The sequence below is a fragment of the Geotrypetes seraphini genome, chromosome 4 (genome assembly GCF_902459505.1).
Source record: "Geotrypetes seraphini chromosome 4, aGeoSer1.1, whole genome shotgun sequence".
Lineage (NCBI taxonomy): Eukaryota > Metazoa > Chordata > Amphibia > Gymnophiona > Dermophiidae > Geotrypetes > Geotrypetes seraphini.
This window is the reverse complement of record NC_047087.1, coordinates 101,268,911-101,291,963: the sequence shown is the minus strand read 5'-3', so window position 1 is coordinate 101,291,963 and position 23,053 is coordinate 101,268,911. Positions and strand designations below refer to the sequence as shown.

The 23,053-nt window shown below is 40.2% G+C and overlaps 1 protein-coding gene across 3 annotated transcripts in view; it reads right to left on the bottom strand.

Annotated features, from left to right (window-relative positions):
- The window catches only part of WDR3 (WD repeat domain 3), a 137,151-nt gene that overhangs the window by 16,983 nt on the left and 97,115 nt on the right, over positions 1–23,053 (bottom strand). For all 3 annotated transcript variants that reach the window (XM_033941947.1, XM_033941948.1, XM_033941949.1), the window contains 9 exons: positions 22,363–22,419; positions 18,927–19,027; positions 18,172–18,283; positions 17,124–17,258; positions 14,557–14,607; positions 13,112–13,177; positions 11,575–11,667; positions 8,267–8,314; positions 1,702–1,745 (listed from right to left, as the gene is read on the bottom strand). In XM_033941947.1, the coding sequence (XP_033797838.1) occupies positions 1,702–1,745; positions 8,267–8,314; positions 11,575–11,667; positions 13,112–13,177; positions 14,557–14,607; positions 17,124–17,258; positions 18,172–18,283; positions 18,927–19,027; positions 22,363–22,419 (707 nt within the window). The remainder of the gene's footprint in view (positions 1–1,701; positions 1,746–8,266; positions 8,315–11,574; positions 11,668–13,111; positions 13,178–14,556; positions 14,608–17,123; positions 17,259–18,171; positions 18,284–18,926; positions 19,028–22,362; positions 22,420–23,053) is intronic.

The window sequence follows — 23,053 nt, the reverse complement described above, 5'->3', positions numbered from 1 at the left end:
ATCTTTCTTGGGCATGATATCTGCTCAAGCCCAATTTTATCGGTTGGGATGGGTTCAACAGCTTGAATATCCAGGAGCCGTTTTACCATTGCTCAGACTCTGATCGTTTTTTCTGGCTGGCTGGAGAGTCCATAAATAAATCCAGCAGAGGATGATGGAATTCCAACTTGTAGCTCTCTCAAATTTAGGAAGATGATTTGTCACACTGGTCAAATCCTCCAACCTCTTGCCAAAGAGCATACGGCCTTGAAAGGTAGTCTACTCAAAGTAGCCTTGGAAGTAGCCTGTTCAAAGTAGTCTTGGAAGTAGCATTGGAACTCTCCTGCCCATTGCCTGATCCAGAGCATTCTACAGGCAGAAACAGAATAAGCAGAGACTTTGCCCATGACCTTGAGCATGTCACATAAAGCATACACTACATAATCCACATCCGAAATTAGCAACTGGGAGGAGTATTCCTCTGCTGTTGGACCTTGCCGCAGGATAGTATGAGCAGGCATGTGTGACAAAAGAAGCCACTGCTGCTGCCTTGAGCCCAAGAGCCAAGGCCTCAAATTGTATTTTGAGGACTAAATTTACCCTCTAGTCTTGTGCATCCTTTAGAATTACTCCACTTTCATTAGGTAAGAAATATATTTGGAAACCTGTGACACAAACAAATCCATTTTAACAGGGACAAACAGCTCTTGGAAATCAGGAGCCAACGAATACAGCTTTGTCATAGTCCTGGTAACCCGCAAGGGACCTTCTGGAGTCTCCCAGTGCTCTGTTAACATCATTTTAATGTCTGGATGTGAAAGAGAAAAGGTGGTCTGAGGTTTAGAGCTGCTCATGACAGAATGCTGAGCAGCAGAGGTCTGTGGTTCAAGCTTCAATAATTGCAAGGATTCTGTAATGACCTCCAGCAAAGCCGCAAGCTTCAAAAGGTGGCATACTGTCGGGGCCACAAACCCCCCTATGTCTCTGATAGATTACAGTTCTGCTGGTGCTGTACCTGCTTCAGCTGAAAGAGCAGCTGGAAGATGGGGAAAGACTACTGCCTCAGACAAGTATGCAAAAATAGTTCCAGATGCTTGTTTTTATGAACCGCCAAGTTCATGTTAAAGCCCGAGTCCCCAAACCCCCACAGCTCCTCACGTGTCTTCAGGGGGGAAATGCAGCTGGCAACCAATAAAGTCCTTGTGAACAATATAGATGCCACACAGCCTGCGCTCTAGCTCTGGTAATGATCAGGAGTGAGCTTCGCTACCAGGGGAATGGTCCCCAACCCACCAAAAGTGTTAGTGAAGGCTGGTTAGGTAGGTGCCCTGAAAAAAAGGTTGCCCTCCCAGCTACAGACCTCTGACAGCGAGATTTTTGAGTCTTCACCTAGGTAGAGTTGCTCCATGGAACCTGGGGACCTGTAGCACTTATAAGCCTCTAAAAAATGAGACTAAAATACCCAAAAATTACAAACCAAAAGCAGAGAAGATCAGAAAGACACCTTTAACTCGGGTGTAGAAGGAGAAACTAAGGAGCAAAAGCAAAATTCAGAGGCAGGGGAGGTATAGCTTGAAAATGTAGATGATGCCTTCTACAGAAACTTGCAAGTAGAGGTGAATAAGCCACTGGTTCAAGACTAATGTCTTTTGCACAAGAATATCCTATTATGCTACATACTGAGGGGAAATGTGAGACACCACTTAAGCTTCATTAACCTACCTGGATTTAACTTTCTTGAAAACCTCCAACACGTAAGCTGATGGCTGTTAAGAGAAATAAAGAACTGATGACATCTGCTGTCAGACCTTAAAAAGACTGATTTGACACTTCCAATTACTCTGCAGTACACCAATGAATGGGTTTATTTATACAACACAGAATGTGATGTATAGTAAAATCCAAATAAGCTTTTATAGGTCACTGTTTTTATGCATTTACACAGCACTCAGATTAAAAAATAAAGCAATACATGTTTTTGGTGTGTAAGTTTGTAACTCACCTAGATTGGAGATGCTGCAGGATATAAATTAATAAATTCCCTTATTAGAGCTTTTTTTGTATTTGCCCCCAAATTCTGTATATGGCACCTTATGTTATATCTGCAAATCGGTGCACACAGCCAATTTGTGTGCACAACTTATTTAACAAGACCAATTGGTATTGATAATTGGCAATTAATTCCACATAACTGATGCTAATTGACACTAATAAGTTATGTACACAACTTGGACAGCTGTGTGCCTGTTCTAGTGCATGAATCTGAAAGAGGGGCATGGTCAGGGGAGGAGCATGGATGGATTGAGTGTTCCTAAAATGTATGCACTTTTATAGATTATGCCTTATGCACACATAAGTTAGGCTCAGGTATTTAGGACTGGTTATGCGACGCACTGGCACAGCGTGATTCTATAAGGTACGCATACCTTTTATAGAATCGAGCTAAGTGCCATTCTAAGCACTGATTTTTTGGGTGCTATATATAGAAAATGGCCTATAGTACTTAACATCTCTCTATAACTATTAATTATTATTTCTATAGTGTAAATAGGAAGTATACAGCACTGTCTCTCTAACTGGCAGACAATGTAGAACATGAACCATGACCAAGTTCTCTGAACTACCACAGTTACTGCTTTGTAATATTCATGCATGGGGAACCACACAGGATAACATCAGTTCCACACAAAAAATTAAGAGAAGCCCTTAATTAGTCCTCATGAAGCCTAGGGGAGTAGGTTTCACGAGGACTAATATCTTGTTGAACTTGAACACCTGTTACAGTACAGCCATTTTACTTTTTCTGAGAATATGCAAGATATGTAGTCCTGATTAGAGATGGGACTGCACAGCCCACTTGTACTACAGCCAAAAGGCATTGTCTCAGTCTCCACTTGCTGGCAGAGGAGAGTAAAAACCCATCCATTCTGTGCTGGTCTGGAGGGACACTAAAGAATCCCTGAAATAAATAGTTGGAGGTGCAGGTAGGGTCCAGCAAGGGTTTTTTTAGGAGTGGCGTAACTATGGCGTGTTTGAAGGCATCAGGCACAGTCACAGTAGAGCAGAATAGGTTGAGGATGTGGCAAATAGTGAATATGATAGTAGGACATATGGTGATCAGTAGAAAGAAGGAAATAGGATCGGAGGAACAGGTGGAAAATTTAGAGGGGAGAAAATGTGCGGTTTCTTCCTCTGTGATTTTAGAGAAGGAAGAACATAAGAACATAAGCAATGCCTCTGCTGGGTCAGACCTGAGGTCCATCATGCCCAGCAGTCCGCTCACGCGGTGGCCCAACAGGTCCAGGACCTGTGCAGTAATCCTCTATTTATACCCCTCTATCCCCTTTTCCAGCAGGAAATTGTCCAATCCTTTCTTAAACCCCTGTACTGTACTCTGCCCTATTACGCCCTCTGGAAGCGCATTCCAGGTGTCCACCACTCGTTGGGTAAAGAAGAACTTCCTAGCATTCGTTTTAAATCTGTCCCCTTTCAACTTTTCCAAGTGTCCTCTTGTTCTTTTATTTTTCGAAAGTTTGAAGAATCTGTCCTTCTCTACTCTCTCTATGCCCTTCATGATCTTATAAGTCTCTATCATATCCCCTCTAAGTCTCCTCTTCTCCAGGGAAAAGAGACCCAGTTTCTCCAATCTCTCAGCGTATGAGGTTTTCCATCCCTTTTATCAAGCGTGTCGCTCTCCTCTGAACCCTCTCGAGTAACGCCATATCCTTCCTAAGGTACGGAGACCAATATTGGACGCAGTATTCCAGATGCGGGCGCACCATCGCCCGATACAATGGCAGGATAACTTCTTTTGTCCTTGTTGTAATACCCTTCTTGATTATGCCTAGCATTCTATTTGCTTTCTTAGCGGCTGTTGCGCACTGTGCCGTCGGCTTCATTGTCATGTCCACCATTACCCCCAAGTCCCTTTCTTGGTTGCTCTCATTCAATAATATCCCTCCCATCGTATAGTTGTACCTCGGGTTTCTGTTTCCAACATGCAATACTTTACATTTCTCAACGTTGAACTTCATCTGCCATCTCGCCGCCCATTCCCCCAATTTGTTCAAGTCCCTTTGCAATTCTTCGCATTCCTCTTTAGTCCCAGTTCCACTAAATAGTTTTGTATCGTCCGCAAATTTTATTATCTCACACTTCGTGCCTGTTTCTAGATCATTTATGAATATATTAAATAGCAGCGGCCCGAGCACTGAGCCCTGCGGAACACCACTCGTGACCCCCATCCAGTCCGAGTAGTGGCCCTTCACCCCTACCCTCTGTTTCCTACCCGCCAACCAGTTTCTGATCCATCTATGTACGTCTCCGTCCACTCCATGGTTCTTCAGTTTCCGGAGTAGACGTTCGTGAGGCACCTTGTCAAAGGCTTTTTGGAAATCAAGGTATATGATGTCTATGGGGTCTCCTCTGTCCATCCGTTTGTTAATTCCTTCGAAGAAGTGCAATAAGTTCGTTAGGCACGATCTCCCCCTGCAGAAACCATGTTGGGTTGTTTACAAAAGTTCGTTTCTTTCCAGATGTTCATCGATGTGTTCTTTAATCAGTGCTTCCGTCAGTTTCCCCGGAACCGAAGTCAAACTCACTGGTCTGTAGTTTCCCGGGTCACCTCTTGATCCCTTTTTAAAGATGGGCGTGACATTGGCTATCTTCCAATCCTCCGGGATCATGCCTGTTTTCAAGGATAGGTTGCAAATTTGCTGCAGTAGTTCCGCTATCTCCTCCTTTAATTCCTTCAGAACCCTGGGATGGATTCCGTCCGGACCCGGGGATTTGTCAGTTTTAAGTTTTTCTATCTGCCTGTGTACATCATCAAGGCTCACTTCCATGGATGTTAATTTTTCTGCTTGATTTCCATTGAATATTTGTTCAGGTTCCGGTATGTTGGTTGTGTCTTCGTTTGTAAATACAGACGAGAAGAACATGTTGAGTCTTTCTGCGACTTCTTTCTCCTCCTTCACCGCTCCCTTCCTGTCTCCTTCGTCCAGCGGTCCTACCTCCTCCCTAGCTGGCTGTTTCCCTTTAACATATCTGAAGAACGGTTTGAAATTTCGTGCCTCCCTGGCTAGCCTCTCTTCATACTCTCTTTTGGCTTTTCGAACCACATGGTGACATTCTTTTTGATACTTCCTGTGCTCCTTCTGGTTCCCTTCAGTTTTGTCCTTTTTCCATTCCCTGAATGAATTTTTCTTATTGCCTATCGCTTCCTTCACTATTTTAGTCATCCATACTGGGTCTTTTGTTCGACCCTTTTTGCACCCCTTTCTGAATCTGGGGATGTGCAGATTTTGTGCCTCGCTCACTGTGTCTTTGAAAAAAGACCAGGCATGTTCTACTGTTTGCCATTTTTTGGAAGTGGTGGCATGGGTCAGCGGGGCAGACGGGAGAAGGAAGAGGCAGAGGCAATTCAGTCGAGAATTCAAGGCTAATCTGGTTAACCTTGTTGTGGAAGTACTCAGCCATGGTCTGAGGAGAAAGTGATGGAGGTGAGGGCACTCTGAGTCACGAGTTAAGCATGGCAAAGATGGTGAGGGTTGAATCCAAGAATATCAGTCAAGTGAGCATAGTAGTCTTGTTTCGCAAGCAAAAAGGCGGATTGGAAAAAGGTCAGCAGAAATTACTGTATTTTTTGCTCCTTAAGACACACTTTTTCCACCCCCAAAAAGGGGGTGGAAATAAGGGTGCGGCTTATGAAGCGAATACCCAAACCCCTCCTGTTACCTTTTTAAAATTCTGAGGCCCTCCCTCGTTGGATGCGACTGTCTGGAGCACTGACAGTTGATGCGGCTGATGAGGCAGGCCCCCGTTCCCCCCGGAACCTATTTTTAATTAGGCAGGGCAGCTCCTGGCCTCCCTCCCCTCCCCGTTACCTTTTTAAAATTCTGAGGCCCTCCCTCGCTGGATGCGGCTGCCTGGAGCGCTGATAGCTGACACAGCTTCCTCGGAGTCTTCTTCTCTTGCGGCAGAGCGGCACATAAGGCTGCCAGCCTGGTCCCGTGCCACTTCCCGCGAGAGTTCTTAATAGGAGAGTTCTCACGGGAAGTGGTGCGGGACCAGGCCGACAGCCATACGCGCCGTTCTGCCACAAGAGAAGAAAACTGAGGAAGCCGTGTCAGCTGTCAGTGCTCCAGGCAGCCGAGTCCAGCGAGGGAGGGCCTCAGAATTTTAAAAAGGTAATGGTGAGGGGGGAGGGAAGCTAGGAGCAGCCCTGCCTAATTAAAAATAGGTACGGGGGGTGGGGGCCTGCCTGCCTGCTGAATTAAAAATAAGAAGGGTGAGGTTGGGCCTGCCTGCCTGGGGGGGGCTACCTGGGAGAGGGTAGGCTTGCCTGCCTGCCTGGGGGATACACCTGGGAGGGGGGAAGCCTGCCTGTCTGCCTTAGGGGGCTACCTTGGAGGACATGAAATGGGAGGGGCAAGGGTATCAAGGGCAGAGGAGAGAACAATATTATAAGAAGAGACTGCTGCATTGACAGATTTGTATAGTGTTTGAGAGAAGGGGGGGCGGGAAGATAGTGGAGAAGAGAGCACATGGGTCAATAACCTGAAGATTCCTGAATGTATTAGTGAGGATTGGATGTGTATGGGGGGGAGCGTGTCAAGTCGTGAAGGTTATTAGATGATGGTCAGAGAGCAGGAAAATTGAGATGGAGAAAACTGGCAACTGAGGAGTTAGAGAACAGAACAAGGTCAAGGCAGTGGCCATTCTGGTATGTAGGATAGCGGAGAACAGCTGAAAACTGAATGAGGATATTAAAGCAAAAAACTTTGAGGTGTAGGAGTCAGAGATGTCCTCAGTATGAATGCTGAACTCATCAATGATAAGAGAAGAAGACGATGGTTCGAGATGGAGAGCCAGGAGTCAAGGTCAGCGATAAATAAAGAAATGGATTTGTCAGGAGGTTGATAAATAACTGCTATTCAGAGAGGGGGGAGCAAATAGACAGACAGATTGGACTTCAAAGGAGGAGAAGCAGTGAGACTGAGGTAGGGGAAGAGGTTGAAATCTACAGGAGGGTGAAAGTAGCAACCCAACCCCTCTTCTGCAACCTACTGGGTGAGGTGTATGGGAGAAGTGGTAACCTCCATGACACAGGGCAGCGACTGAGACAGAGTTTCAGTTAGTGCAAGTAGGTGGAAAGAATGAAAGAGAAAGAGGTGATGAATGTAAGCGATCTTGTTGGGGATGAAGTGAGCATTCCACAGGGCACATGAGAAAAGTAGAGAAGAAGGGGAGAGAAGAGGAACAGAAATAAGGTTGGAGATGTTGTGGTGAGGTCTGCATGAGCAGGGTGAGAGTTGATTAGGAAGACCAGGATTGGGGTTGATGTCCCCTGCAGTGAGCAAAAGTAGTAGGAGACTGCAGAGCAGAGTAGGAGAGGTGCGATGATGGCAATGCGATCAGACAAGATGGGGAGGGTTGAATGACGGGAAGAAACTGTTGAAGCTTTAGAGCTGTGAAGAAGGTGGGAGAAAGAAGGGACTTGAGAAATGCAGTAGTTTGGGGTGGAGGGGGAGATTGGGTAAGGTCAGTAACAAGAAAAGGTGTAATGCAGCCATAGACTAGGAGAAGGAAATGATATCTGGAGTGAGGTAGATTTAGATGGGTCAGGGAATATCCTAGCGGAGGAGTCTGCTGGTGGATTGTAAGGTCTGCTTGATGAGGAGGATGGATGTGGTATAGAGATTACTCTGAAGTAGCAGTTATAAGTGAAGAGGAGAGGGAATGGGAGTTGTGTATTGTATTCTTGTGGTTACATATTCAAGGTGGAAGGAAGTGGAAGATTAAGAGACTTGTTGAGGGTCAGAAGAAGTGCTGGGATTTGATCCCACAACTTCTGGGTATAGAAGCAGTGGTTCTAAGTATAAGGAAAGGGTGAATTGGTGATAGTCAAGGTTAGAAAGTCACCTGATAAAGGTTTGGAAGTAGGATCTACAATTATTGATGATTTTCATTTCTCAGGATCAGCTGGAGGATTGCTGAGGATGATTAATAGGAGTATACATGTATTGCGAACCTAGAGGTGGGTGGGATGAGGGGCAGGGTGGGATGTATACACAATGTAGCTATGGAATCAATCTCTAATGATGTCCCCAAAACAAACAGAAGGGGGGATCATGTACTGCTGCTGTCTTTAGCCTCAATACACCTCTCTCAAGTAAATCTTCCTATGACTTGTGCATTCTACCCATTTATATTCTCAAAAGAACACAACAAATTCACAGTACTAAATAAAAACTGTGAGTTGAAGTTTTTCTGAAATTCCACTTACTGAAATATTACCATAAGCCTGTAGAATGGGGTTGATCAGAAAGGGAACCTGCAAAAATAAAACATACATGATATATACACAATGACGTACATGTACAAATATGGAACATCAATGAAAATATGCTGCCTTAGTATCAACCCATGCTGTTATTAAAGTAGAAGAGTAACCTGCAGTAGCTGCCAAATGTATGCATTCTAACTGCATGCTAAAAAGTATTTAAATTTTTTCTTTGAGAGGGCATGTCAGAGGCAGAGAATGGGTGTTCCGGCACTAAACCGCATTTACATTAACAGACACTAACTGGTTGGTGCAGAAATACCATGTGAGCCCTTACAGACTACAAAATGAGTGGTGGTAAGTGTTCAAGTGTTAATCTTTTTTTAAATGGCTGCATGCTAAGGCAACATTAGCACACAGTGATTAATACAAAAAAAAAATAAAAAAAAATAGAAAATCGGACATTTTAAAGGAACGGTAAAAATGGCTTTAATGTGCAGGAAAAACCACTTAAGGGTTTTTTTCCATAATGCTCGGGCTAGGGCTTACAAATTTGTTACAAACTCATTTCCTTGGTGAGTTAGACCCCCTTTGCTTGCTGCAATGCAAAAGCACTGAGTCAAGGATGGCAACAGCAAAAAAAAGGGAACAAACCCCCCGAGGCAGTGAGCACGCAACATGGATCACATCACTTGCTGGTCCTTTGACAACTGATAGTTAATATGAAGAAAATATAAATAAGGCTGCACTTTGATTAAAATGTTTAATCATGATTAATCATGCAGGGGGCACCTGGGAGAGGACTAAGGGAGGCACACATTTCTTCTCCCTCCTCCTCCTCACCTTAGGTCTGAGATAGATGGCAGGAGCCTATGGGAGACTTTTACAGGTTGCGAGACCTATTCCTACCTTTTGCTGAACTGAAGTTGTTAGGCACGGGCTTGTGCAAACTGGTTTCAATTCAGATGCTGAGATGCTAATGTGTGGCATGTGAGTGTGTATTTCAAGGACACTAACCAGTGCTGGAAAGACAATGAACAGTGCTGAAAGGAAAATGCAAGTCAGCGAGATTCTCCATCCGGGAACCTAAGAACTGATAAAGTGATGCTGTACCCTTGTGAAGAATGGAAATTTCAAGAAGAAGAAAGTTCTAGAAGCTATGCCTGTCCAGGACCCCCAAGGGAAGAATGGAGGTGTGGACTAGGAGAGGGAGTTAGATAGGCATTTGGATTATCCAATAGGGTGGTACATAATAGCCAAGGGAAGGTCTTACTAGTAAAAGATATTTCCTGTATAAATCCCCCATGCTGTGGCAGTCTCTTTAGCAAAATTGCGCCATGCTTACAGAAAGATACCGGCACTGATTTATTTCTGATTTGTCAAATGCTGCTATAATACTAATTACTAGAATAAAAAATTATTTGCTTTGGAATATACAATGTAATCCTGTTGGTTTTTATTTTTATTATCACATCGGACCTGAGGTAAAGTAGCAGCCTTTCACTTCTGGTCAAAGAAATCCATTCCTAAAGCTGCCTCCTTCCTCCAAATGCTGTCTCAAGACCGAGAAAGTCAGCAGGGTGCCTTCAGGCACCGATGCCGGCACTCCCCAAGCCTGCTCAGTTCATGGGTGAATTGAGCATGCTTGGAGAGTGCAAGTGTCAGTGACTGCAGGTGTGCCATTGACTTCTCTGCTCCTGAGGCAGTATGAGGAGGAAGGGGTTGATTCAGACAGCAGATTTCTTTGGCTGATGGGGCTTCAACTACCCCCCCCCCACCACCATTACTACTTATTGATTACTACTTATCCCCTTATGATGTAACTTCCTGTTTTTAAAAGGGCGAGCCAGGTCAGAGGAAAAGGCCTGATGCAGGCAGTCTTTTGTAGGATTGTGGCTGACTGCAGGGCCAAAGAGTGGTTTGGAAAAATAAGTTGAATGCCACTGCGAGGGAAACAAGCCTTGATTGCGAGGGGAAGAAGAGATGACGGACTATGCGGGGAGGGGAGGAAGGGAGGCATTCAGAAGAGCTGCAAGTCATTAATTTTTAATCGCAATTAGATTTTTAACTGTGATTAATAATTAACATATTACTCACAGCATTAATTGTGATTAACGTGCAGCCCTAGTAAAAAATCAGCAATGACATTTTATCTGATAAAGTTATGGATAATAAAAACACAGTAGTCCGATGAACAGTGAGACGAGTCATAAGCTATTGAGAATATGCTCAAGTGAAACGAGTCACCACTCAGGGCACAATACATAATTCATAGTACATTATGCAGGAACAGTGCACAAATACTATAAGCAGCATGTGAGGGTTTCAATATAATATACTTTAGTGCTGGGACAGCAGCCAATTAAGTAGCTGATTGAAATGAATTTTAAAGATGGTGTTAAGGCAGTGCAGAGGTTAGCACAATTTTCCAAGAGTACCTTATTTGACATATTTGTGTATACATTTAGTCATTTTACTATTGTTATGCTGTTAAAAAGTTTTATGTTAAACTGTACCTGCTGTGCACTGCCTTGGTGAATCTCTTCATAAAGGTGGTTAATAAATAAATGCCCCCTGAATCACTGGTAGAAAATCCAGATCCAAATGATCAGGCTGCAAACGCTAGGGCATGCCTTGAAACAGGGGTAAAAACTGGCGCAAAGGGTTTTTCAAATATACATGTATAATATTTCAACTCACTCAAACCACGCCCCTTTGAAATCTCTGTATCCTGGCTTTCTTAAATTGCCCTTTACACATGCTTGCGACAGCAGATAAAGACCTGCATGATCTGTCTAGTCTGCCCAACAAGATAATCTCGTAGCATGTGTTGCAAGCCCACTCCAGCCCATCCAGATGATTCTAGCCATAATTAGGGCACAGACCACAGATTTCCTAATTACTGGAGTTATTGTCTAAGCGCCATTAAGTTGGGTTTTGTTTGTTTTTTGCTTCCATTCTCTTTCCTTGCAGAAATCCTTTGCATTTTATCCCACACATTTTTGAATTCTGTTACCATTTTTGTCTCCACCACCTCCCACGGGAGGGCATTCCAGACATCCACCACCCTTTCTGTGAAAAAGTTCTCTCTGACCTCCTAAGTCGACCCCGCCCACTACCTACGTTCATGACCTCTAGTTCTACCGCTTCCCCTTCTCTGGAAAGATATGCTAGTCGTGGCCAGGATGCAGCATAAGAAAAGAGGTGTACAAGTTGTTGGTGAGGTCCTACTTGAAGTATATGTAAATGCCACTCTTTCCATGTGTAGGTGCTTCTAAAATGATCTCCAAAACATGTTTTGGTTTGTTCACCTCTTTCTCAGCTGCTTTGCAAATTGCTTTGTGTTCCTCTCGTTTTTTAGTCTCTTCCCTGTAGAGTTCGATGGCTTCCATGATCCGCTCAGCCTGACAAGCAGCAGAAAAAAAAAATATGCAGGCACAGAGAAAATTAGTTACATAATGTTTACTGTGAACAAACTTTGCTGTATAGAATTCTGAATATATTTCAAAATTTCATCTAGACTTGACAACTTATCCATCTGTTTGCTGATAGAGTCAATGGCATTTTGTTATTTTCCAATGGTTTATTACTGCCAATAATATAAAAGTGCATTCTCCTTAAGTAAATTTATATGTGGCATAATTACCTAAAAAGGGTATTTAACTGAAAGGACATTTTAGAAACATTGCCAACTTCTCATACAAGGGCCTTATAAAATCATGATCAAAGTATTAGAGCATATCAGAAGTTCATATTGCAATGTGAGAACTACAAGTAAAGAGTGTGAATAATACTTGCGTACCAGTCTCCTCTATGAAATGTTTAAGGAAGCATGTCTCGAGTCAAACAATTATAGAAGAAAGGGAAGTTTTACAACTACCTTCAAGTTTGGAATACATACAATATAGTAGAATCTCAGTTATCCAGAATTTAAGAGAAAGGACATTTTAGAAACATTGCCAACTTCTCATACAGCGTATCAAAAGTTCATATTGCAATGTGAGAACTACGGCTAAAGAGTGGGTGCTTTCTTGGAATCTCAGAACAATGGCAAAACCATGGGGGGGGGGGGGCATGTGGTCTACTTTGGGCTCGTGCCCAACCTGCAGAACTGCAGCACTGTTTTATCTTTGCTGGTGTGGATGCCAACGCCCCGCCAGTCAAATAAATACAGCGTCCAAGTTGTTCCCCTCCTCTTCACACTGCTTCCTTAATGCAGAAGTTGGCAGCTTAAGGAAGCAGAGTGAGGAGGAGGGGCTTGGCCTGAGCCCTGTTTTTATTTGGCTGGCAGGCCTCAATATCCCCACCAGCAAAAGATATTTTTAGCACATGTGTGCAGGGGAGGGGGATGAATGCATTGCTCCCCACAGTCTACTTTTGGAGGCCTCCAAAATTGGAGGTCTGGCTATGCCCCTGCCTCAGAATAGAGTTGTTAAACATGAACTAATGGTTCACTTTCCTTTGTCTAATTTATTTCATTCATGCTTTCATATAGAACATAAACAACTTGCTCAAGATAAAAAAAAATGGTGGCAGTGATGCAAGGAACCTCTATTCACCTAATTTAAGAGCATTTTCATTTTTGCAGACTTTTAAAAATGTGTTTTTTTAACACACAACTCTTTTGAAGTATTAGAAATTGTTGCCTCTTATCAGGACATTTCATCATTGGCTTTTTATGTGCTTTTAGAAGTATTTTTGTATTAAATTATTGTACCATGTTCAAACAAGTGACTAGAAATGTATGCAGGAGATTCAAGTACACAATGCATCCTAGTGCAAGGATGAGACATCAACAGGATGTGAAGAAGCAAGTAGTCAAGGGTCACTCATCGCAGATTCACTTACTGCTTTAATGGTTTCAATGGTTTTCTTTCCTGCCAATCCAGACTCTCCTGGGATCTCACCGGCAACCTACCAAAAAAAACAAGCAAGCCACTTAAAGAAAGCATCCCCTCTTGCCACTCAAATCTGGAGAGTGGACAGTATTTATAGTATCCCTTCCTCCACCAGAAATCCCTCTAAAAAGGGGAGATTTCATTCTGAGCACCCTAGCCCACTCATGCTTTAAAAGATGAAAATCTGTGTGCAAATTCTGCCAGAAAATCTTTTCTTTAATACAGTACATATTTTTTTCCAATATATTTTTTATTCTTTTTTTTTTTTTAATTCTTACAACAAGTGAAATACATGTATTACATTCATTTATATTAAACACTTGAAAATTTTTAATAATTGTTCTTACATTGTAAATTAAACCCCCCCCTTATCAGAGTTTTATATCTAAATATTATTACAATAATTTCCCCTCCCTGCCCTTTTTATATGTTCTGTATATGTGCTATGATATCTGATCATTAGAAAAATTTGTCAATGGTCCCCATATTTTATTAAATTTTTTAATATAACCTTGTTGTAATGCCAGTACTTTTTCCATTTTATATATATGACAAGTCAAATTCCACCAGAAAGTGTAGTTTAATTTAGTATAATCTTTCCAGTTCTGAGTAATTTGCTGAATGGCGACCCCTGTTAAAATTAATAAAAGTACATACAATCTGTTGCCAACCTCTATACCTCAAAATTCTGTGCCATGTTAAATCCAGAGCAATCTTTCCAACAGAACTCAAATACCATTACACAGACCATTCAGTAAACATCTTTTAAATATGGTGTACTGCTAATATGTGCTCAAGCTTAACATGACAAATGTATATTCAGTCCACAAAACAGTCTTTGATAGTTATAGATCAGTCCAGTCCAGAGTGTTTGAACACATTTTACAGGGGCCAATATTCAGGCAGTCCACACAAGTCCCATAGTCAGCGCTGACCCAATATGTAATGCTGGGCTATTTCTGGTGACTGGCATTGAATATCTTTTTTTTTTTGGCTGGTGCTAACTTAAGCGGCTAAGAATTTTCAGTGTTGGCTGGTTAATTAATAGAGGCCAAAGATAGGCCTGTTGTTTATATTGCCTGATTTGGCCACTAAACTTGACTGGTCTGTGCCAATTATTATTGGCTATTGTGTGATATAGCCAGTTAACTTTTTGGCACCGACCATGAATGTTCAGCAGAGATAACCAGTTATCTCACACTGAATATTCAGGGTTAGGTGCCAAAACGCTATTTAAATGGTCAGCAGACATTTCTGGCTGTTTAAATAGCATTGAATATTAGGGGAAGGAACTATTTTCATATATTTGACTTATTTTGTAAAACTCTAGCAGAAATATTGTGGCGTGTGATGGTTACATCCTCTTATATTTAGTTACTTTTACTCTGAACTTACCACAGGTTCCTCCCCTTTGGCCATACTTTCCTCATATTTTGCTTCTCTTTGCTGCAAAAAAGAAGAGGGGAAATATTTAATAAATTCACTGTTGACAGGTAATTAAAAACTTTTAGGCTAATTTTCAGAGGGTTTAAGTGCTCAAAGATCCTAAATTGACACCTTTGAAAATTTATTAGGGCTGATCTTATAACTCTAGGCTCCTAATTTAGGAACCTAAAAAGTGGCTGATTATAGAGTGGAGTAAAATATATTAGGAGCTTAGCACTGAATTTCAGCACTAGGCACCTAAGGGGGTAACTCTATAAGGAGCTGCCTAGATTTAGGCCACAAGAAAATGCATTCAAGTTATGTACCACATGTGTTACATAAGCGTGTAAATGACCATATTTTGGCTAGTCCCCATTCAGCAAGCACACAGCTATATTCAACGGCATGTGCTTGCATGGGCAGGATACACATTTACACACATACAATATAAAATATTATAATTAACAATACAGGCATAAGAATTTACACTGTCACTATAGATGGTGTAAGTGATCATACCTAAAATATACTATTAAAAAAACTAGTAGGTGTCTATGTTTCCTTATAGAATAGGCTCCTTATAGGCTCCCCATTCTAGAATTTTCCTCCAAAAACTAGGCAAATGAATCAGAAGCCACAATGTAAGATCTGCAGTTTTTAGGATCCTATAAATTATTTTCTAGCTTCTCTCATCTTTCGAAGCATATTGTTGACATACTGCTCTTTTTTATTGTGTAATCTGCAACATACAAGTGGATTGTTTGAGGACTCCTGATGAAGGCTTTTGCCGAAACATGACCTGTGTCAAGTCCTTTATTTATACAATAAAAAGCTGCTTTTAATGATATCCCACTCGCCTGCCTAGTGTTTCCCCATGCAAGTTATTACCTAAATCTTGGATGCTACCGTAGGAATAAGGGGCACTTTCTGCCACTATTTGTGGTCATTTCATACTTTAAAAGTCAGTTCAAAGCCAAGAAGGGTTTCTTGTAGTATATCAGAACACAACCACTCACTGTGTTCTTCACAGTTAAATATTTTATCATTCCATGTTTATGCTACTTTTTTTTTTTTAATTCTTTATTAATTTTCAAATCTACAACAGTGCAACCAATGCAACTCATAGTAATACAATAAAAGCACATTCATCTTTCTCATGTTCATAATCATCCTTTTCCCCCCCCCACCCATCCACCCAAACAATTATCATTCCGTATAACACAAACATATATTATCATAAATATCCTATCTATTCTGAATAATGATATCTTCACGCCCATCCCAATTATAAATATTGAAAAATCAATTTATGACATAAAGAATCCCTTTCTCCCCCTGCCCTGGATATGTACCATAATAAAGAACAAACTGATTCAAAGTCAACAAACAATTACAATGAGGTAACATAAGATGCCAATTTTTATTAGGTGTGGGCACACAATAGCTGTGTTCAGCTGGGTTTTTTTTTTCATTTTCATAAAAGACTTTAGTGCGCACTATGCATACACAGTATAGATTGTGCGCTCCTCAAAAACTGTGTTATTTACACCTAGTGTGCATTCTTTTCCAACGCACACCCATGTGAAGAGCTACTGTGCATGCATGTGCTATTGGGAAAGAGCGTACACTAAGGACTCCTTCTACTAAGGTGTGCTAGCGGTTTGACCGCACGCGCTAAATGCTAACGCCTCCATAGAGCTTGCGTTAGTAGTTTTTGTTTAGCACGCGCTAAAAACGCTAGCGCACCTTAGTAAAAGGAGCCCTAAGTGCAATAGTGCACATTCTTTAAAGAGAGTGCACACTATCCCCCAGATTCCACATATGGTGTCTAAATTGCATGCGCAACTTAATTTAATAACGAGCACTTAATTAGCAAATAATTGGGCACTAACAACCAATTATTGGCGTTCCTTGGCAACAGTATGGATCTGCACGTGCATCTTGCTAGACATTATTCTATAAAGATCCACCTGCAAATCTTTTAGTGTGCAACTGAAAGGGGGGCATGACCATGAGCAGGTCAGGGGCATTCAGTATTACCAAATACTGGGGATCCTCACCTATCTTATGCGCGAGGATTTACACCTAGTGTAAATCCTTATGCCCAAAGTTGACTGTGGATCCTGGCACTATGCGCTATTCTAAAACACCCATTATATAATATTGTTCAGTGCCATTCACTGAATCTAGTCCTATATGTGCGCAGTGCGTGCTGTTGACAGTGAACGGTATTTGTTTCAAACGAATGCCCATCCCTACTTTTTAATAATAATATTAATAATAACTTTATTTTTCTATACCGCCATAGTCAGACTACTTCTGTAGGCGGTTCACATCGAAAGAAGGCTGGACATTCAGCGAATTACAAATGCATGAGGGGGAATGTTACAGAAGAAAAGGGTAGTAAGGGGAGGAAAAGTAAGAGGGGTTGTAAGGCAAGGGAAGTGAGGGGGGGACCTGAGAGATTGCTTCGGATTTGTAGGGGGAAAAGCGTGCTGAGCGTGCCAGGACTTCTATTATATAAGCTCATACTATACCATCTCTCTCTCTTCTTCAAGAATCAATGGCTCTCTTGTTCTTTCCCACAGACGCAGGGATTTATCATGAGATGAAGACACAATGTAATCGCCGTTGGGACTGATTGCCAAACACCACACTTCCTGGTGGTGGCCCTGCAAAGCACACAGAAGATGCAAACTGACCACAATCACACAACACACTAAGGCTTCTGCAATAGCAGAACACTGAACAGTTACTCAGAGAAAGTTAAACCAAATCAGATCAACTTTTATTCTTTTATTTTTTTTCCAAAGAAAAAAGCAATACAGATTCCAACATTGTGGCTATGAGAAAATTGGGAGGTGGCGTTAATTATAACCCCAAAGCAATCAAATATATCCAAAACAGAAGGTAAATATTTTAAAAGTAATTAGAAAATGGGGTGTGGGTATTTAATTAAAAAAAAACCAAATCCACATACACTAGTAGCTTCTGAATAGTAACACGTTCTTTGGGTAAATCTCTCTTATCTGTACCCTTCTCCTCCACTGCCAACTCCAGGCTTTATCACTTCTATTTTGCTGCACCTTATGCCTGGAACAGACTGAGTCAATACATCAAGCTCCATCTCTGTCAGTATTGAAATCCAGGCTAAAAGCCCACTTTTTCAAGGATTTTTTTTACGCCTCTCTTGTAAGATACCCATTTTATCATTCCCTCTGTGAGAACTCCCTAACCCCTTTCTAATTAAAATGTAAACTCTTCTGAGCAGGGATGGTCTCTTACATGTTTAATATACAGCACTGCGTACGTCTAGCAGTGCTATAGAAATGATAAGTAGTAGCAGTAGTAACAGAAGCAGACTATGAAATAGATAGAAGAAAACAGTCAATAACACAATCAAAATGGTGTCCTATTTCATGAGTTTTTCAAATTCATATTCTGTATTTTTGAAGCTGCATCTGATCATTCTAGCTGTGTGTAGTCCTGACACAGGAAATGTGACAAGCTACAAGTTTCCAATAATCAGAACAATTATGCAATTCAATAATCTTATCATTCACAGTTGTTTTGTGTGTGAAGTACCTCTAAGGTTTGAACATGCTCAAACTTATCTGCATCCCACTGCTTAATTTTCTGATCCTTTCCAGCTGTGAAAAAGAGATGGGACTTTGGTACAAACTGTAGATACATCACACTGGAGAACACACAAAAACAAAACAACGTCAAGACTGGAAATGCCTGTTAGCCTAGAACTCATGTCACTTATCCCACTGCACAACTTATTTGTGACCCACTCACGATACAAGATGGCAGTCTTGGGACATCACTGAATAAAAACTATCATCACAGGACAGCAAAGACTATGTTTCTCTGCAAAACCAACTATATAACATCTTAGATGCTTGTCACAATTCAATCACTATTGTAGTGCGATGAGAAAAGAGGAGTGAGAGACTTAAGAGCAACATCTGGAAATACTCTTTCCATGGAGGGATTGGAAATACATGACATTCTGCACATATCTACAATCTATTTTTTTAGTCACAAAGTAAAACAAGCAACTATGGCAGCTTTTTGATGGGATATTTTATAAATGCACTTGCATTGCCATTACGGTTTAGCTGCAACATATGTGTTAATGTGCATTTTCCTGTCTCGGCGCTTTGTTATAAAATTACTCTCTCTTTCTCTTTGGTAACTTTTGATGCGGTTTGAAAAAATTGACTGTACTTGAGGGTGAAGCATGGCTAGAGAAGAGCTGCTTTACAAACAGTAAAAAGTTCCATTTAGGATGTACATTCTTTATTCAAGATGAATATTCTCGCTCAGATATCTACCTGTCATCATGGGCAAAGAGAGATCTGTGACAGTCTCCAAAGTCCAAGCCCCAGATCTTCACATTCCTGTCTGCCGAGCCTGTGGCAATCAGTGTGCTATCCTATAGCAAAAAGCAGAACCAGAAAGCATTAAAAGTACAGCCTTCCATTCTCACCAGTGTTAACCAGAATTCCAGATACAAGCTCGTGTATGTAAGTATAACTATGGAAACTAAGCAAATAATGTTTTAATGATCAGGAAAGGAAACCTCTACCACGGTTTAGTATAAGAGGGCCGTAATGCAGTATTTTTGGACATTTTTGACATAGTCTTCACAACTGGATATTTATTTCACAGAAAAGAAAAGAATTTCAGCCCTCCCAGAAGTTTTAAAATGCAATGCCAGCACTGGACAGAATGCAGTATGCTCCACAGGCAATTCTTTCACTTGTAGGGGGCAAAATTTTACTAGAGAAAATGAGGGCTCCCTCACCTGCTGACTGATCCCTAGCCTAGTGTTTCCAGTACTATACTGACTCAAGCAGATACATTCAAAAGTATAAATATAAAAAAAATACCCTCATTAAATTATATAAATTATATCGCATTCAAATGTAAGACTATCGCCGTTTAGAAGAAACAACCTACCATACAGTGCTAAAAATAAAATAGTCAATAAACGAGGGCCCTCAGTTAACTGTTCCTTTTTTTAAAAAGTAACAGTTGCTCTCTCATGGGAGCTTTTTTTTGGATCTTCCACAAAGGAATATGGTTACTGAGAACATAAAGGGGTCTCTTGGATCTCCAAAGTGAAATAAACTAAATAGTCTGTGAAATAAATATCCAGTTGTGAAGAATATGTCAAAAATGTCCAAAAATACTGCATTACGGCCCTCTTATACTAAGCCATGGTAGAGGTTTCCACTGTGGCCTGGGAAGCTAAATGCTCCGACACTTATAGAATTCTATCAGTGTCAGAGAAGCGTCAGAACATTTAGCACTCCAGGCCATGGTACAAACCTTTATTGCGGTTTAGTTTAAAAAAAAAAGGGGGGGGGGGCGGAAATCAGTTAAATAATGTCATAATTCTGCTTTCCAATGCTGTAATCTGGCACTATATTCCCATACAATTCAAAACTGTTAGAATAAGTTCTTTCTTTTTCTTTTTAAATTCTTTATTCATTTTACATCTTACAAGTGTATCATAAAATAACATTTAAATTTATACACTATCACTTGATTCTCTATCAATTTAACTTAAATCATAATATTTAAACCCTCCCTCCCAACCCTGCTAATTCATATATAGTACATATATCATATAATATATTATATATTCTGTCCTATTAATCTAATCATTAAATATCAAATCGGAAATCCCACCCCCCCATACTTTACAATTATACCTATTAGGGAAAAATGATAATCCAATATTCTATTAATGGCCTCAAAACTTCCTGAAAGTTATTAAAATTACCTTTCTGCAAGGCTAACATTCTTTCCATCTTGTACATATGACATAATGAATTCCACCAAAAACCATAATCTAATCTAGTCCAATTTTTCCAATTAAATGTAATCTGCTGAATGGCAACTCCTGTCATAATAAGTCATAGCTTATTATTCTTTGCAGAAATTTGACTTTTCTTCTTCATTGATTTTCCAAATAATATAGTATCATAGGATAAAGCCACAGGATTTTCAAACAAACAATTTATTTGGCCCCAAATCGATTTTCAAAAAGCCAAAATGAATGGACAATAGAACAATAAATGATCTAAAGTCCCTGCTTCGAGATGACAATGCCAACATCTATTAGACTTAGAGCTATCTAATTTTTGTAAACGAACAGGGGTCCAGAAAGCTCCATGCAACAGAAAAAAACAAATTTGTCTCATAGATGCAGACATTGTACAACTCATCCTCCAAGACCAAATTCGTGGCCATTGAGATGCAATAATTTGATGCTTAATCTCAATGCTCCAAATGTCTCTAAGACCAGTTTTTGGTTTTTTATTCATAAATCCAGACATCAATTTATACCACTGTGCGGCCTGGTGTCCCAAGAAGTCCACCTGAAAACACAAGAACTCTAGACTATATTGATTATTAAGATTTTTCCATTCAGGGAACCCTGCCTGAATGGCCTGCTTCAGTTGCAACCATCTATAACTTTGTGATTTATTAAGACCAAATTTATGTTGCAACTGTGAAAAATCAAGCAGTTTACCATTAGAAATAACATCGTCCAAAGTTCTTATACCTGCCATAACCCAATACTTCCAGATGAATTTAAATCCGCCTATTTGAATCTTGGAGTTAAGCCATATAGTTTGATTTGTTGATTTATGTATAGGAACAGGTGTTAAATTATTCACAAATCTCAAAGTTTTCCATGTATCAACTAACACTCTGTTTTCTTTATATATCCTAGGCATTTTGATACTAAGAACATGGTTTAATCGCAGAGGAAAAATGAGTCGCCATTCCAACCACAACCAATCTGGAATATTATCAGTGGGCTCTGGGAGGACCCAATACATACCTTGGTGCAAAATATAGGCTTGATACCTATAAAAATTGGGAAAATTTACCTTCCCCTTCCTTCTTTATACGTCATACTCCATTTTTCTTCATAAAACTGAATAGACACGCCAGTATTTTGAAGAAAAATGGAATATGACGTATGAAGGACTACATTAGAAAGAATACAACTGACAAAGGAAAATTAATACAGTATTGAAGATATTGCAGTAAATTATAAGGACATTGTTGCACTTTAAGAATGAACTTTTAGTGAGGTGTTTGGACAGATTGTGTATGTTTAATATATTTATAGGTATGAATTATAAGTAGATAGACTTCTGTAATGTAATTTAAAAAAAAGTAATAAATTTGTGAACACATTATTTGGGCAAGTGGCAATAGTTATAATATTTATGCTAATTGTATAGCTCTTTCTAATTATGAGTTATGTTTTAATGTATGAGAGCTATTGAATCAACATTATAAATCCCAGTGTTACTTATATTGTGGTATACATATTCATTAGGGAAATTCTGAATACTCAACTGGGTTGCGGCCCTCAAGAACTGAGGTTGCCCTTCCCTATTATAAAGGCACATAGGCATCTTTATAAAATAGGCGTTTTGACTTTTCACGTAGACCTCCTGTTATAAAATAACCCCTTAAAAAGGCAAAATTCTGTTTACATATGTCATCTGCCTTTCATTTTTAGGAAACTACATCCCAAGTGAAAATGTTTGGGAATTCTTATATATATATATATATATATATATATATATATATATATATATATATATAACTCATATATATATATATATAAACAACCCCCCCCCCACTATACTATCCCAAAAAACTGTAGCAAAAACCTCTCCAATCAAATGTGCCTTCCAGCCACACTTTTTCTAATATACGTAACCAAATATCACTCACATGAGATATATCCATGCAGAGCACAGGCAGCTTGTGTCCATAAAGGGAGAGGAAAAACTGCAAAAGAAAGTGGCAAGATGACTTTATAGAAACAATCCTACAAATGAAATTAGAATACTGAACCTTTAACATAGGGGGTAATAGAAATTTGAGGACCATCCACAACATTTAAATCATAAGGAATGAAGGTGTTGCTTAATGACATTTAGGAAACCACCTCCCCTGATGCAGACACCAAAACTTGAATTCATGTCAGCAGCTGGTCCTCACAAGATATCACAGATAAGTTTTTGTTAGTTTAGAAATTGATACAAGTTGAAGAGACTGTTTAAAATTAATGCTTGGCACTTAAGGAGTTCATCACAAACTGATTTTGTAAATATGGACAGATAGTCCTTATGATTTAAAAATTATCTTTTTTTTTTTTGTAAATTTTTATTCATTTTTATACATACAATAAGTGTGATAATACATAAACACATTTACACATTGAGAATATCACTTAATATTCAGCAATAATACCAATCATAAAATCTTATCTCCTTCCCTTCCCTTCATAATAAGTAATTAAATTACTTTATATAAGATGTTATACTTAAAATCCCCCCCCTCCCTGCGATGGGAGCTCACAGCAGCTATTTCCTACTGGCGATCTACACGGGGCAGGAGCGTAGGAAGATCGCTCCTACCC